Below are 14,128 nucleotides of genomic sequence, written 5' to 3'. Positions count from 1 at the left end.
TCTGTATGTTATGCTATGCTTACCACAAGTATAGCTACCATTTGTCACCATACAGCCACCATACAGCTCCATTACAATGTGATTGGTTATATTCCCTATGCTTTGCCTTTTATTCTTGTGACTTACTCCATAACTGGAAGCCTGTATCTCCCACTCCCCTTCACCCATTTTGCCCAGCCCCCTACCTCTCTTCCCTCTGGCAACCATCAGTTTGTTCTCTGTTCCTTATCATTCTTTAAGTTAGCTTACTGTTTTCAAGCTATTTTAGGAACTGCTTAATTTTTTCTGTAGGTATTAGATAGGATATAAATAAATGTATTTTGGTATATTTTAAAATATAAAATATTTTATTCACACTGTTTTAGTCAGTTCTATTAACTGTCCTTTCAAAACCTCTAAGGGCAAATTAATGTTTAAAAACTATTTTGGGGGGCACCTGGGTGGCTTATTCTGTTAAGCATCTAACTTCAGCTCATGATCTCAAGGTTCGTGGGTTCGAGCCCTGCGTTGGGCTCTGTGCTGACAGCTAGCTTTGGGTTTCGTGTCTTCATCTCTCTCTGCCGTTCTCTTGCTCATGTGTGCTCTTTCTCAAAAATAAACATTTAAAAAATTTTAAAAACTTTTTAAAGTTAAACTTAGATATTTTTTTGGTAAGAAAATTAACTCATGTTAAAGCACTACAATTGCAAGATGTCATCTACTGAATGTTTAGGCTTTAGGTCTAAATTTAGGGATAATGGCCTAAACGTTAAGAATACCGGTCTTGGGGCACCTGGGTGGCTCAGTCGCGTCTGACTCTTAGTTTCGGCTTAGGTCATGATCTCATGGTTTGTGGGTTTGAGCCCTGTGTCAGGCTCCATGTGGAAGTGCGAAGCCTGCTTGAGATTCTCTCTTTCCCTCTCTCTGCCCCATGGGTGTGTGTGTTCTCTCTCTAAATAGATAAATGAATGAATTTTAAAAAATTCTCTCTTTCCCTCTCTCTTCTTCTGCTTCTGCCTTACTTCCATGGACTCTCTCTCTCTAAAAAAGAAAAAAAATACCCCGCTCCCATTTTTTTTTTTTAACTCAGGCATTGTAAACAAAATCTGTAGATAGAAATGGGATAAGGCAAGATTGCTAGGGACCTTGTATTTGCCATTTCATACCTTTAGAGGAATCTTGGTTTTGTGAAGCACCGTCTTATATAAGAAAATATTGATATGGTATGGTTCCCCAGTGTTTTAGGAAAATTTTGGGGGAGGACTTTGATAAATTCCTAATCAACCAGCTAAAAAAAAGTCTTTATTTTGAGCTTTTTTTTTTTTTTAGCGCAGGGCTCAGTCTCACAATTGTGAGATCATGACCTGAGCTGAAATCAGGAGTCTGATACTTAACCAACTGAGCTACCCAGGCACGCCACCAATCTTTATTTTGTATAAAAGAGATTATTAGTTTAAAAATGCTTTTTTGTTTATTAATAATTTAAAGCAGATTTTAGGTAATGTTGATCACGTCTGCTACATATTTCTTGTCCTGAGAACTGTGGCCAGTGTTTTTTGTTTTTTGTTTTTTTTTAAGACAGAGATTGTCAGATTGGATTTAAATGTTTATTTCTGAGAGCGAGCCTGTGCGGGGGAGGGGCAGAGAAAGAGAGGGACAGAGGATCTAAAGCAGGCTCTGTGCCGACAGCAGTGATCCCAATGCAGAACTCAAACTCATGAACTGTGAGATCATGACCTGAGCTGAAGTCTGACACTCAACCAAGCCACGGAGGCATTCCTAGAGAGGCTTCTTTGACCGTTGCTTAAGGTTTTCAGACTTGTTCCTCTCCCCGCTCCCATTCTTTTTTTAACTCATGCATTGTAAACAAAATCTGTAGATAGAAATGGGATATGGCAAGATTGTTAGGGACCTTGTATTTGCCATTTCATACCTTTAGAGGAATCTTGGCTTTGTGAAGCACTGTCTCCTATAAGAAAATATTGGTATGGTATGGTTCCCCAGTGTTTAGGAAAATTTTGGGGGAGGACTTTGCTAAACTCTTAATCAACCAGCTAATTATATACATATATATGATGTATATTATATATACATTTGGTTTGGTTTGGTTTTGACCTAACCTTGATTTTAGTCAAGAGTGTAATGGACTATGATAGATGAATAGGAAGAATTGCACATGATCTGTAGAGAGTTCAAGTATGTGGTCACATTCTCTAAATAGGAAAATATATATATACACATTATTTTTCCCCACATATTCTTGGCGTTATATTCTTTTGTCTTATTACATTATACTGTAGATTTATATTTTATTTCTTCTTATTGGAAAAACAGAATCAAAGTATCAGGGGAAATGGCAGAAAACAGTATCAGGACTCACCTAATCAAAAGAAAAGAACAAATGGGGTCCACAGCCAGCCAGCCAAGCAGCAGAATCCCTTGATGGTAAGACTTATAGTTCTAATGCTAAGAAGGCAGTTCACCCTTTTTAGGAGGGGAGCAAGGGCATTGTCAAGGCACGTTGAATTAATATATTGACAGATTTTTGTGGGGTGAAATTGTGCATTATTTGCTCACTTAAAATATCTGGCTACTCTCAGTTACAGGTTTCTAACATTCAGTTGCACGTCTAATTTTTTATGTAGGTATTTAAATATTATTAGTACTATGAAAACAATGCATAGTCAACCCTGCTTTCTAGAAAGAGCAAGTCCTCATCTATTTTTCTGTCTGTATTTTTCTAAATAGAGTCTGTATTTTAATAAAGTTAATAGTTAAGAATATCACTGTTTTTTTTTTAAGTTGATAGAATTTAGAAAATTAAAAATAAAATGTAGCTGGTGCCATAGCCTTTATACTAGGGCTAAAGACAAATAACTGACCATTTTGCTCCAGAAAGTAATTCATAATTAATGGGTCTCCTTGCTTATCCTTTCTGCAAGTCCTGGTATTTGTCTGTTGAATTTTCTTATAGTTTCATCCACTTTTCTTTTTTTAATAAGTGGGTGAAAATAGTAGTTTTAAGGTTTTAGCAAAAAGTTTTTTACCTGAGTTCCTAGGTGCTGTTTACCTAACTTGTGTTTTGATTTCACAGGCAAAGACACGTTAAAGATCAGTTTACTTTTAGACTACTTGCTTTTTACTCTTATACTTTTTTCCTGTCTGATTGACACAGATGAAAAGAGAGCCATTTGTATATTGTTGAGTGTGCTGACAACACTTAAAAATAGCCAGTTGGTATAACCTTCTAGAGAGTAGTCTGATTGTATGGCAAGGCGGAAGAGGTTATTAAAGTGTTTCCCTAGAAGAAAATTTTAAAGAATGTTCATCCCATTTCTCTTTTTAATAATAAAAACTTGGAAATAGTCTATCCAAGAATATAATAATAAATGTAAATCCTAGAGCTCTGTAGTTGTTACAGATAATGGTGTGGATTTCTATTCAAAAAAGAATACTTTCAGAGTATATTACATTTTAAAAGTAGTTTATAGAGTAGTCTTATTACTGAATAATTCCACTTAATTCGTAGTAATTATACATGGATTCACAGTATCTTCATAGAGAAAAAGCTAGAAAAATACACTGAAATGTTAAGAGTAATTCTCAGGGTTCAGAAAATTAATGAATAACTTTCTTTTTCCTGGTGTTTTTAAATTTTACATGTTATCAACTAAAAAAAGTTTTAGGCTTAAAATAAATAAAAATACAAGTACGAGACTAGGGATGGTGATTATATTCCTGGTTTAATTTTCTTCCTGATAAATTTGATAATATACCTCCTCATTTATATTAAGTGAAATGACTACGGAGGGTATGTTGTGTTTGTGTTTTTCTTAATAGAAATGTGAAAAAAAACTTCATCCACGAAAACTTCAGGATAATTTCGAAACAGGCAAGTCATTTTCTTTTTAAAATCTCTGGTGGGATTTGGTTTGGTTTTGACCTAACCTTGATTTTAGTCAAGAGTGTAATGGACTATGATAGATGAATAGGAAGAATTGCACATGATCTGTAGAGAGTTCAAGTATGTGGTCACATTCTCTAAATAGGAAACTGACTAAACTGAACTTATTTAAATGATCAAGATGAAACGATTTTCCCTTTCAGTGTGCTATTTTTGTGTGTGAATGTCAAACTGTGCTATCCATGAATATTGTAAGTAAATACTAGTTAGAGGGGGATAGAACCTATTATTGTAGAAGTGAGGAGACTTCATTCTCATATATGTTAAGAGGAGCACTTATTTCGGAAGGAGAATATTTCCCACTTTTAGGAGGTAATGAGCAACTTTAAGGTGGTACCTATGGATAGCATTTATTAAAGTAACATTTGCAACGTCTCGATTCTCAGTTGTAAAAGAGTAGGTGTGTGATCTGATTTGGAAAGTAATGTTGATGAATGTAGAAAGCTCTTTGGTAATACTGATTTAAGAGATTTGAAAGTGCAGTAGACTGTTTTTTGTTTTTGTTTTTGAGAGAGAGCATGCACATGTGAGTGGGCGGGGAATAGATAGAGGGAGAGAGAGAATCCCAAGCATGCTCTGCGCTCAGTGCAGAGAGAGCCTGACACGGGGCTCAATATCACAACCTCGAGATCATGACCTGAGGTGAAATCAAGAATTGGATGTTTAACCAGCTGAGCCACCCAGGCAAGCTCCTCTACACTGTTTTTTCATATATCCTGTTTTGAATTATTTGAAATCTCTGTGTAATAGATGTGCATTTATTTATTATTTTTGAGAGAGAGAGCACACAGGGAGGGGCAGGGAGAGAGAGGGAGACACAGAATCGGAAGCAGGCTCCAGGTTCTGGGCTGTCAGCACAGAACCCGATGAGGGGCTTGAACCCACAAACTGTGAGATCATGACCTCAGCCAAAACCAAGAGTCGGGACGCTCAACCGAGCTACCCAGGGGCCCCTATTCACCATTTCAATTTAAGGCTTTCATATAGAAAAGTCTAAGAAATAAGAACCATTATAGTCATATTTTTTTTGTAATACTGTTTATGATTTGAGCAAGATAAACACTATTTTAAAAGGGATGCTTTAATCCTATTTTGGAAAGTTAAGGTTAACTGTGAAGTAATAGGAACTATCAGTAGTTTGGTATATATAAGTTGTGAGGGTAAAAGTACCCTTAGTAGGATTTTTCTGGCCATGTTGGGTGGTTGGGGACATGATAGACTGATAGTTTAATTAAGGTAAGTTCAGGAGTCAGTTACTTCACAAAATATTTAAAAAGCCTTATGTTCAGGAAGAAGGCATTAAAAGAAGGTATACTCTCATTTCATATACCCAGCTTAATTGGGTATGGTATTGATATGTAAAATTTGAGTTGTTTTGAAAATGAAGTATAAAAGGATTTTTGTCTTGGGAAACCTCATTTGAGATTTTCTTAATCTTTCATGGTCAAGTCTCTATTATACCTTAAAAAAACAAAAAGTGAAACCCTGATAAGTTGGGAGTTTTCTTGTACCATGATTTTGAAAATTTGGATTTTTCTTTAGGTTAATGTGTTCCCTAAAGATTTGGTAAGCTCTGCTCTGCCTTTAGTTTTCTTGAATTGGCCTCTATAAATCTTATATTAACATTTGTAATCTTTACAGTGCTTACATTTTGATCTATGTCAACAGGTTCCTTTTATGTTGGCACAAAAAACAAATATGGGAGGTAGATAAAAGTATGCCCATTATTGAAAGCATGTGAACATTAAGGGTCTTAAAAGCTGAGGGGCGCCTGGGTGGCTCAGTCAGTTAAGTGTCTGACTTTGGCTCAGGTCGTGATCCTTGTGGTTTGTAGGTGTGAGCCCTGTGTCAGGCTCTGTGCTGACAGCTCAGAGCCTGGAGCCTGCTTGGGATTCTGTGTCTCCCTATCTGCTCCTCCTCTGCTCATGCTGTCTCTCTTTTTCTCAAATATAAACAATAACAATAACAACAACAACAAAAAATGAATGCTTTAAAAATAAATAAAAGCTGAGATTCAGATTTTGAATGAATGTGTGCAAATAAACAATAATAGATTAGAAAATCAGCTGAGCCCAGTTCAGGGAAAGGAAAGTATTTTGATGGTTCTGCTTATGTTAGATTTTGAGTGTGGGGACAAAAATATATACTGTATATGAATTCCTTTATAACAAAAGAAGGGAAGGACAGTATTTGAGTTCTTACTAAGTTACCGAGTGTATTTATTTTTTTAAACAGATGCTGTATGTGACTTGCCTTGCTCCGGTGAAGACCAGTTGCTAGAACATGCTGAGGGACAGTCTGTGGCATGTAATGGTCATTGCAAGTTCCCCTTTTCATCCAGAGCCTTTTTGAGTTTTAAATTTGACCATAATGCTATAATGAAAATCTTGGACCTTTGATAGCAGATGTGTTGTGGAAGTCCCAAGATCAGAGACCTGTTGCATTTGAGTGGGTGTCTCTTTGAGCCTTACCTTTCTCAGGTGTTTTAAAGAAATGCAGGGAGGCAATGATGTTTCTGAAGATATTGTTCTCTGTGCAGAAGAGAGAGTAGAAAGAAACATGAGTTTGCACTGTAAATGCAGTTATAACCTTTTATACAGATGTACCTTTTCAGTGTTTGGCCAACGAATTTAAGTTGCTTTTTATGAGAGCATTTTTTCTGTGTGATTGTGGTTTTTATTTCATGTTCTGGTCAAGAAAATAGTATTTGAATCATCATCATCAGGTAGCCAATATAATGGGAATGCTCCATCTCTCCATGACAGTGATTGCAATAAGAGTTTCCTTATATTGACATTTTTAAAAGAAACTTAAAATTCACAAATACTAAATGCAAGAGCTGAAAATGTCACTGAAGTCAAGATTGCAGGTCATCTGCTTTGGTGGCATTTTGCGCATTTCTCTGCTTCTAACCACTTAGGTTCTCTAATCCTCCTCTGCTTGGAGATTTGTTGAAAGGTTATTTTTAGAGCCAGCATCTACTATGTAATGTTCATGTTAAAAACGAACTCTTAGCACTTCATTAAGGGACAAAGTCCTCAGCCTGGAGAGGGACTGAGTTGGTTGGGTGGGGAGTGGACTGGACTTGGCATTGAGAGCCTTGTGTATTCAGTGATCAGTGAAACCTGCTGGGGAGCAGGGAATCCAGGGCCTGGCAACTGCTTTGGTCTTGTCTTCACTGTCCTGCCATCAGTCCTTTAGTATTGTACAATGGTTTTGTTCCTGTGAAAATTTATTTTCTGTTGTAGCTGTGTAAATATGAATGGAATACTGACATTATTAAGTTTTACATTGCATCTCGGTATTGATCTCTGGAAACTGATGTATTAGGTTCCAATTTTCAGTAGTAGCAGAAACTGACATGCTTTTATGGGCATGCTGAAGCCTCTGGACGAAGGAGCACGAAGGGAAGGGGCATATGGTTCAGGCAAGTACAAGTAAAGCATTTCAATAGGGGAGGATCAGAACGTGAAGGTAGCATATACAGAACTCATTCCTGGCACTAGATTTTGCTCCTTCAGGATTCTTAAATCTAAATAAGGGTGGCAGTGCCCATTTTAAGAAGGATTTCAGCTCTAATTGAGGACAATCACCAGGGCTTTAAAGGGGTTTAGTGTTTGGGCTGCCTCTGACCTCACTGAAGGTATTTCTTTTGAGGGGTGGTGTGTGAGCATATGTGCGCGTGTGCATCTGTCATGTGGGTTTTAAAAATCTTTTTTTACATGTGGTATCCACAAAATATATCTCTGCTTGTAAATTTTATTATAGAAATCTTTATTCTGTATAGATAGCCTATTTAATAGGGATTCTATATAACCCAGTGGGACTTTCAGAAGAAGTACTATTGTAAGGAATTCACTTGGTATTTCTGTGCTTTAGCTTTTAAATGGCTTGATTTTAAAGGAGAAATTCTATTTATTAATAAAAGTGTCACCCTCTTGGTGCTAAGCAGGAGAATTCACAATTACAGCAGTGTGTTTAAAATTAGGTTTTTCATAATCCTGCATCTTTTAATGTGATAAACTTGTGAATCCTTCTGTGACCTTTTTAAAATGCATTATATGACTGCTTTTGGAAGCTCTTACTGTTCTTTCCAGAAATACAGCTGCTTTGCTTGGGTCTCCTTGAGCCATATTTATAGTTGGTCCCAGCATTCCAGATTTCTGTTAAATTGTTAGGCGAGTAAAAACTTAGTTTGCCTCGCAGGTAAATCATTTTCACTCACTTACTGTCATCTGGAAACCATAAAATTTCAGTGATTGTGTGTGTGTGTGTGTTGTTGTTGTTAATTTTTTTCTATTTTAGTCAGTTTTTCTGGTGCCTAGAGTTGGGTTTTTCAGCTCTAAATATGAAAGCAAAAGAGATTAGAGTTAGTTACCAGAAGTATGTCCTCTAAAGGTGTGGTGAGCCTTTTTAAGAACCAACAGATTCTCTCTTGTCAATTACAGCAGTTTAACAATAGTTAAATGTTATTGCTGTTGTGCTGCTTCATTTAATGCACTGTGGAACAGAATAAGGGTATTGTTGGGATGGGATTTGGGTAACTTGAGGCTTTTAGCTGTGTTGACAGTTTGAGATAAAAAAGACATGAGTTAAAGTTTATGTGTGTGATATGACTTAACTATGCAGAAAATATATAAGTTGGGTGTACCTGTTTTATGTACATCTGCTATACTTACTCCCTTGAACCTGTGTATTTCTCAGTGTTCAGGTTACCTTGAGAAAGGCCATGCTTAGCACAGAACTGGATTTCTCCTCTGAGAAATTATAGCATGGTTTGAAGGAATCAAGTGATAAAGCAGTGTGCTGAATATGCAATAATTTACTTCTGTGTGCTGCATTTTAAGAAGCTAGATGAGAAGAATAGTTGTGTTGGCTTCATTATGTTTTATGTCTTTGAGAGAAAAATAGGTCTTTGAGTCCACTTTTTAAATGTTCTTATGTTCCAACCTTACATGTTCCAAGGTTCAGTGCACTGTGAATCTTTTTTTTTTTTTTAATTTTGTAGGTGCTTTTATGTATAACTGTAATGATTTGTAGGATGTTAAGTGAAGTTTTTTGTTATCCAAAAGGTAGGGGTATAATTTACATGCTTTCACAAGCTTTTTGTTAAGAAAGAGCAAATGAATGGTTTTAGGATTTCAACCAGTGACACTCTCCTGAGACAGAAATTGAATGAAACCCTTAGCATGGGTAAAATTTGAAGAGGTTTGAGACTTAAGTTGGATTTTCATGTTAATATATAAAAACAAGTCTCCTGTACTGTCAAAGGATTTGTGGTCACTGCTTGCTGCTTTGAGCTTTGGATATCCTTATTTTTCTATTAAATATCAATTAGTGCAGATAATGAAGATGTATAGCAAAATACAGCAAAAGTAATTATATGCTGTAAGATTGGGTATTTTGTCTTTTAAGGCTTTAGTAGTTTTGTGTAATGTCAAATAAAAAAATTCAAATCTAAGTGAATGGCATCCTTCCATAGGAATTAAATTTAAATTTTATTATAAAACTCAACATATTATGGTGGTCATTAGAAAAATTCAGGTCTAAGTGCATGTATGCATTAAAAACATTTCATTACCTAATTCCCTTCCCCCCTCCTTTGGTTTCCAACAGGAGTTAACTTGAACAGTCAGGAGCAAAGTCAATATAAAAATTAGACTGCCAAATTACTTTTCTTACTATGATAATATATTGTGGCTTTTTATCTTTATTTTTGTACCAGTACTTCTCTCTGCCTGTTCAGAGATTGTGTTTTGATTGACATCTATTGTGTCTCTGTATTCTCTGAGGCAGTGTTTTCTTTGCATATTAATCATAGTTACAAGGTCAAATTCATTAACATGTTTCTGATTGAAGAAAGGTGTTACTTAGTGATTTTGACTCGGATTATATTCTGGCCTGGGGAAGGGGCTCATATGTATTGTTTTAACTTCAGATTAATGATAAGCAAGACTTATTTTGTCTGAAGATGTCAATATCCTTTTCCTTTAAGTACCTATCTCTGGGTAAACAAGTGTTAGTAAAAGTACAGTTTTGTTAAACCTTGTTTTTGATAGTTGGATAAAGCCTGGCTAGTTCCTCATTTTATGTTCTGTCCTAAGCCTTTAAAGTGCATTTGTATAGTTGCCGAAAACTCTAAAAATGAGATTATGATGGGCTTTCTCAGCAGCTTTTTCTACCTAGAATTGAGTTGCTCTTGAAGTTTATACTCCTGTGTCATAAAGATGGCAGATTGCAAATAGGCAGTAAAGGCTCTTTCCCGTGCTTGCAAAATAGAGTTCTGGATTGCAGTTTCAAGATCCAGTATAGAGAATTATTACAGAACAAAAGTGCTCTGAGGGGAAGATAGCTGTAGTTGTTGGGCAAAGAGTGGAAGGAAGAAATTTTAGAAGATAAATCAATTCTTGAGTGCTGTCTGTTGTATTAGGCTAGAAACATGATCATTGCCTAGGCCAAGCAGTGTCTAATATATATGGCCATTACCAGGTGTTTCCTAGCTCTGGGTAAAGTTATTTTTTTACGGTTGCCAAGCAATCCAGTAAATCTTAAGTAATTTTTCTCACTTCAGAGACCAGTATTTGAGAGTGCAGTCCTTCCTGTGCTGATAATTTACAATTCCAGCTGCACTGAAGTGCTCTACTTTCTTACAGGAATGTGACTCAGCACTGACAGCCACGGTCAGGCATGTGTCATAGTCACTTCATATGGTAGCTATACATTTGTCCTGAATGGTGATCCATTCCTTTCCATCTAGTTTTCTTGTGACAAACCACATTACTATTGAAACAGTAGTCTAAAGCTAAGGAAAAGAATGAAGCTACCTCTCATACGTGGGAGTGGACTTGGAAGGCTGGCTGCCACCAGCTTAGTTGCTCAGACTTTAAAGTACAAAGAAATGTAAATAAAAAGCTATGGTAAAATATGGAAGTTTTATTTTGAGAGATGTTTATAATTGAATCTTTACTCTGGGTCTCCAGATTAATGAAACCACAAGTAATGAGATTCCATTTGTCTTGTGTCTTCTGTGGTTAGCAGAGGGGATGGTCTAGCTCTAGTAGCAGCGTGAAAGCACAATCTGAAAATAACCGTGACAAGAGTGCTTGCATTAGCTGTGTCATATTGGCCAAGGGTGCTTGGGAGAAAGGGATTGGATGCAGAAATCCGTTGAAGTCAGTTGCCTTGGTTTGTGACTTCGTCCCATATCAGCCCTCCTCTTAGTAGACTTCTTTTATCCAATGGAAGAATAAGGCCCTGAACATATATATATGTGCTGCTTTTTTTTGGTGGGAGGGCTCTTGCAGGGGTTTGGGTGTTGTTTTGGTTCTTGGCTTCTATCTGTCGAATGCCATTTGAAGACTGGTTGTTTCTTAATTCTGTTTCTTGGTGTGACTGGCCGGGAAGAGGCCATAAGAGTCTCCACCCCACCCCACCTCTCCTTTTTTATCTCATCCCTTCTATAGAAAAATAGTTTGTGCTACATCCATATGGTGGTAAATCTGCCACAGTGGGAATTACATGCAGTGATCATAATCTTGCTTGCCTTCTACAGATGATCTCACTTGACCCTTGGGCTGTAAGCAGACAGGCAGGCTATGGACACCTGTGCTGTTTTGGGTCTCAATGCATTTAGCTTGTCTATTGGATTTGGGAACAAAGAAAACTTCTGTGTGGTTCTAGGGTAAATTGGGCAGCGTTCTGCTAGTCTTTAGTCCTTGAGTGGTCTTTAGTTAACAGCCTTAGGTTGTGGACTTGCGGAGGTAAGAATGTAATATTTTAATTTAAGCTGCTTTTAATTCGTTGACTGAGGTTCTAAAACAGTCTATAGCTACTACAGTTGAAACATTTTGGGCACAAATCTACCATTGTTAGTCATTTCTCAAGCTTTAAGAAATTAGTTCTTTGTAAAATACCTTGGCTGAATATTCTTTTGTGATATTTTAAGATCAACTACGGATGACAACAAATGAAAGCAAAGGTTTTCAACAGAATGCAGTTTAGCAAGGTAGTAACTATCCCTCAGTCGTTCGGTTAGGTGTTAATACTTTTTGCAGTGAAGGAGTAGCAGTGGACTTACACTCTTCATGTCCTGTATATATCATGTGCACTGATAGAGAAGCACAAAAGGTGTATCTACGAGAGTTTCTCTGTGCGTTTCACTACTGTCCTAGGGCACTGCTGTCTCTGTTCAATTTAGGTTTGTGTTTGGATGTTGTACGAGTACCGTTTAATTTCAAATATAAGTGTCCAAAGAATGGAGTCTTTAATTTTGCTTATTTGCTCATATCTCACTTCAAAGTTAGGACAGGAGACAACTGATTTTCCATTTTCTTACAAACTTTTTTTCAGTAACAGGGAAGGAAAATAAAACCCTGAACTATTTTGTATATATATATTTGTGTATATTAAATACACACATAGTATATATATATATATATACACACACACATATTTTCTTATGATTGTGTTTGAAATGCATTAGCTTAATACCTTATAAAAAATCGTCTTTGGTAAGTATTGACACAATTCAGATTATAAGTTTTACCTGTTGGCTTTAATGAAAACTTAAAACAATCTTATTTCAGAATAAAATAATCAAATGGAATTGTAGTTCATGGATTAACTAAGGTGAGATATTCTTATATATGAGATTGTCTTTCATCTAATCAAAATAAGGATATGCAGTTTAGTTTGGATGGGAAAGGGGATAAGAATTTTTTTTTTTTTTTTTAACCCTGCTATTTCCAAAACAAAGGTTTGAAGTGTTTATGCTGTGGAGACTAGGTAATGTTCATGGAAGATGTGTAGTCTTAAAACCGTTTTCTTGGAAGTAGGTTTTAGTGTATACAAGGTGAAGCTATTTATGCTGAGTCATGTTAAATTTTACGTGGGACCTATAAAAGCTGGCAGAAAACAATTGAAGTGGTCTCACTAAATAGGATATTAAGAGAACTGGACTTTAGAATAAATGTGATAACTAGGTTTGTAAACTATTCAGTAATCATTTGTCTTATGTGGAATGATTTAACATTTAATTTTTGCCTTAATTATCACAGCATTTTATTACTTTACCTTCTAGGGCATTTTAATGTTTGGAAAAAGACCTTCAGTAAACCATTGGAGTAATTCTATTTATGGTAGTAATGAAGTTCCTGGTGCTTGATTTGGTTGTCAAACAATTAGAGCAGAAAAGGTACCCTCTGAAACACCTGTGGGGTTTACCTCGTTCTACAAATTGAGACCTTTAGAGTGGATTTGTGTTTCTGGATTTATTATATTCTGGCTAAACAGTAGCTTGGTCTCTTTCCCTCTGTGTTAATGAAGGATGAGGACTGATTTTCACTTAATTTGGGTGTGGCTATTATAAATTAAGAATTTCCAATGAGTTTAAATGTTTGCCGGATAAAGTCTACTAGAAATGCCAGCTGCACTCTCCACTGAGAAAATGAACAAAGACCTGTCTTAACAGTTACTTTTTTGAAAGCTTTTTGATGTAAATAACATCAGTTTAGAAACTAAAAACCTTTTATCATACAGACTACAATTTGGATGAAGGGAAGTTTCCTTTGTATTTTAAAACATTTTTATGGTTGATTGTTCAAATATTGGCTTTCTGTAAAAATATTATCGTGTTACATTTAGACTGTTTGTAGTGCAATATCAATAAATTTTGCTGCTCCAGCAGTTTTAATTACTACCTTAACCTGGTTTCTGCTACTGTTACTTGTTATATTTTGGTTGTGTCTCTTTGGACCGATAAAAAATGACAAGTATGAGATAAAGACCTGCTTACATGATGGGAAGAAATCTTAAAAGGTAGACTGTGTCTGCAAAAGTGAAAATAAAGAACTGGTATGTATTCTCCATCTCAACAGTTTGGTTATTGCTTTAAAGCAGAATTATAGTTACATACATACAATCCCTTATATTTCTTCTAGAACCAGGCTTTCCAGATAGAATGCTTGACAGTCCCAAATAGAATGCTTGACAATCCTTGGATCTTCAGAAAAATCTATGCTTCTCCACTAGAGACCTCAGCTATATGATAATTTTTATTTAAAATTTTAAGAGGGGGCCCAAGCTTTCATACTGAGAGCTGACCACACACTTGCAGGAAGAGTGTTTCTCTAACAGACGTGTTGCCATCCTTTCTTGTATTTGTGTGTGACTTCCTTGCTCTTCCAG

At 36.1% G+C, this 14,128-nt stretch overlaps 1 protein-coding gene across 1 annotated transcript in view; it reads left to right on the top strand.

The window, feature by feature from the left end:
- Positions 1-13,809, top strand: part of DCP2 (decapping mRNA 2) — a 52,312-nt gene extending 38,503 nt beyond the window's left edge. The window contains exons 9-11 of the mRNA XM_058724895.1: positions 2,314-2,424; positions 3,820-3,871; positions 6,179-13,809. Coding sequence (XP_058580878.1) covers positions 2,314-2,424; positions 3,820-3,871; positions 6,179-6,342 — 327 coding nt within the window. The 3' untranslated portion in view covers positions 6,343-13,809. The remainder of the gene's footprint in view (positions 1-2,313; positions 2,425-3,819; positions 3,872-6,178) is intronic.
- Positions 13,810-14,128: the final 319 nt, after the last annotated feature.

Source organism: Neofelis nebulosa, chromosome 1 (assembly GCF_028018385.1).
Source record: "Neofelis nebulosa isolate mNeoNeb1 chromosome 1, mNeoNeb1.pri, whole genome shotgun sequence".
NCBI lineage: Eukaryota > Metazoa > Chordata > Mammalia > Carnivora > Felidae > Neofelis > Neofelis nebulosa.
The sequence above is the reverse complement of the archived record's forward strand: the minus strand, read 5'-3'. Positions and strand labels throughout refer to the sequence as shown.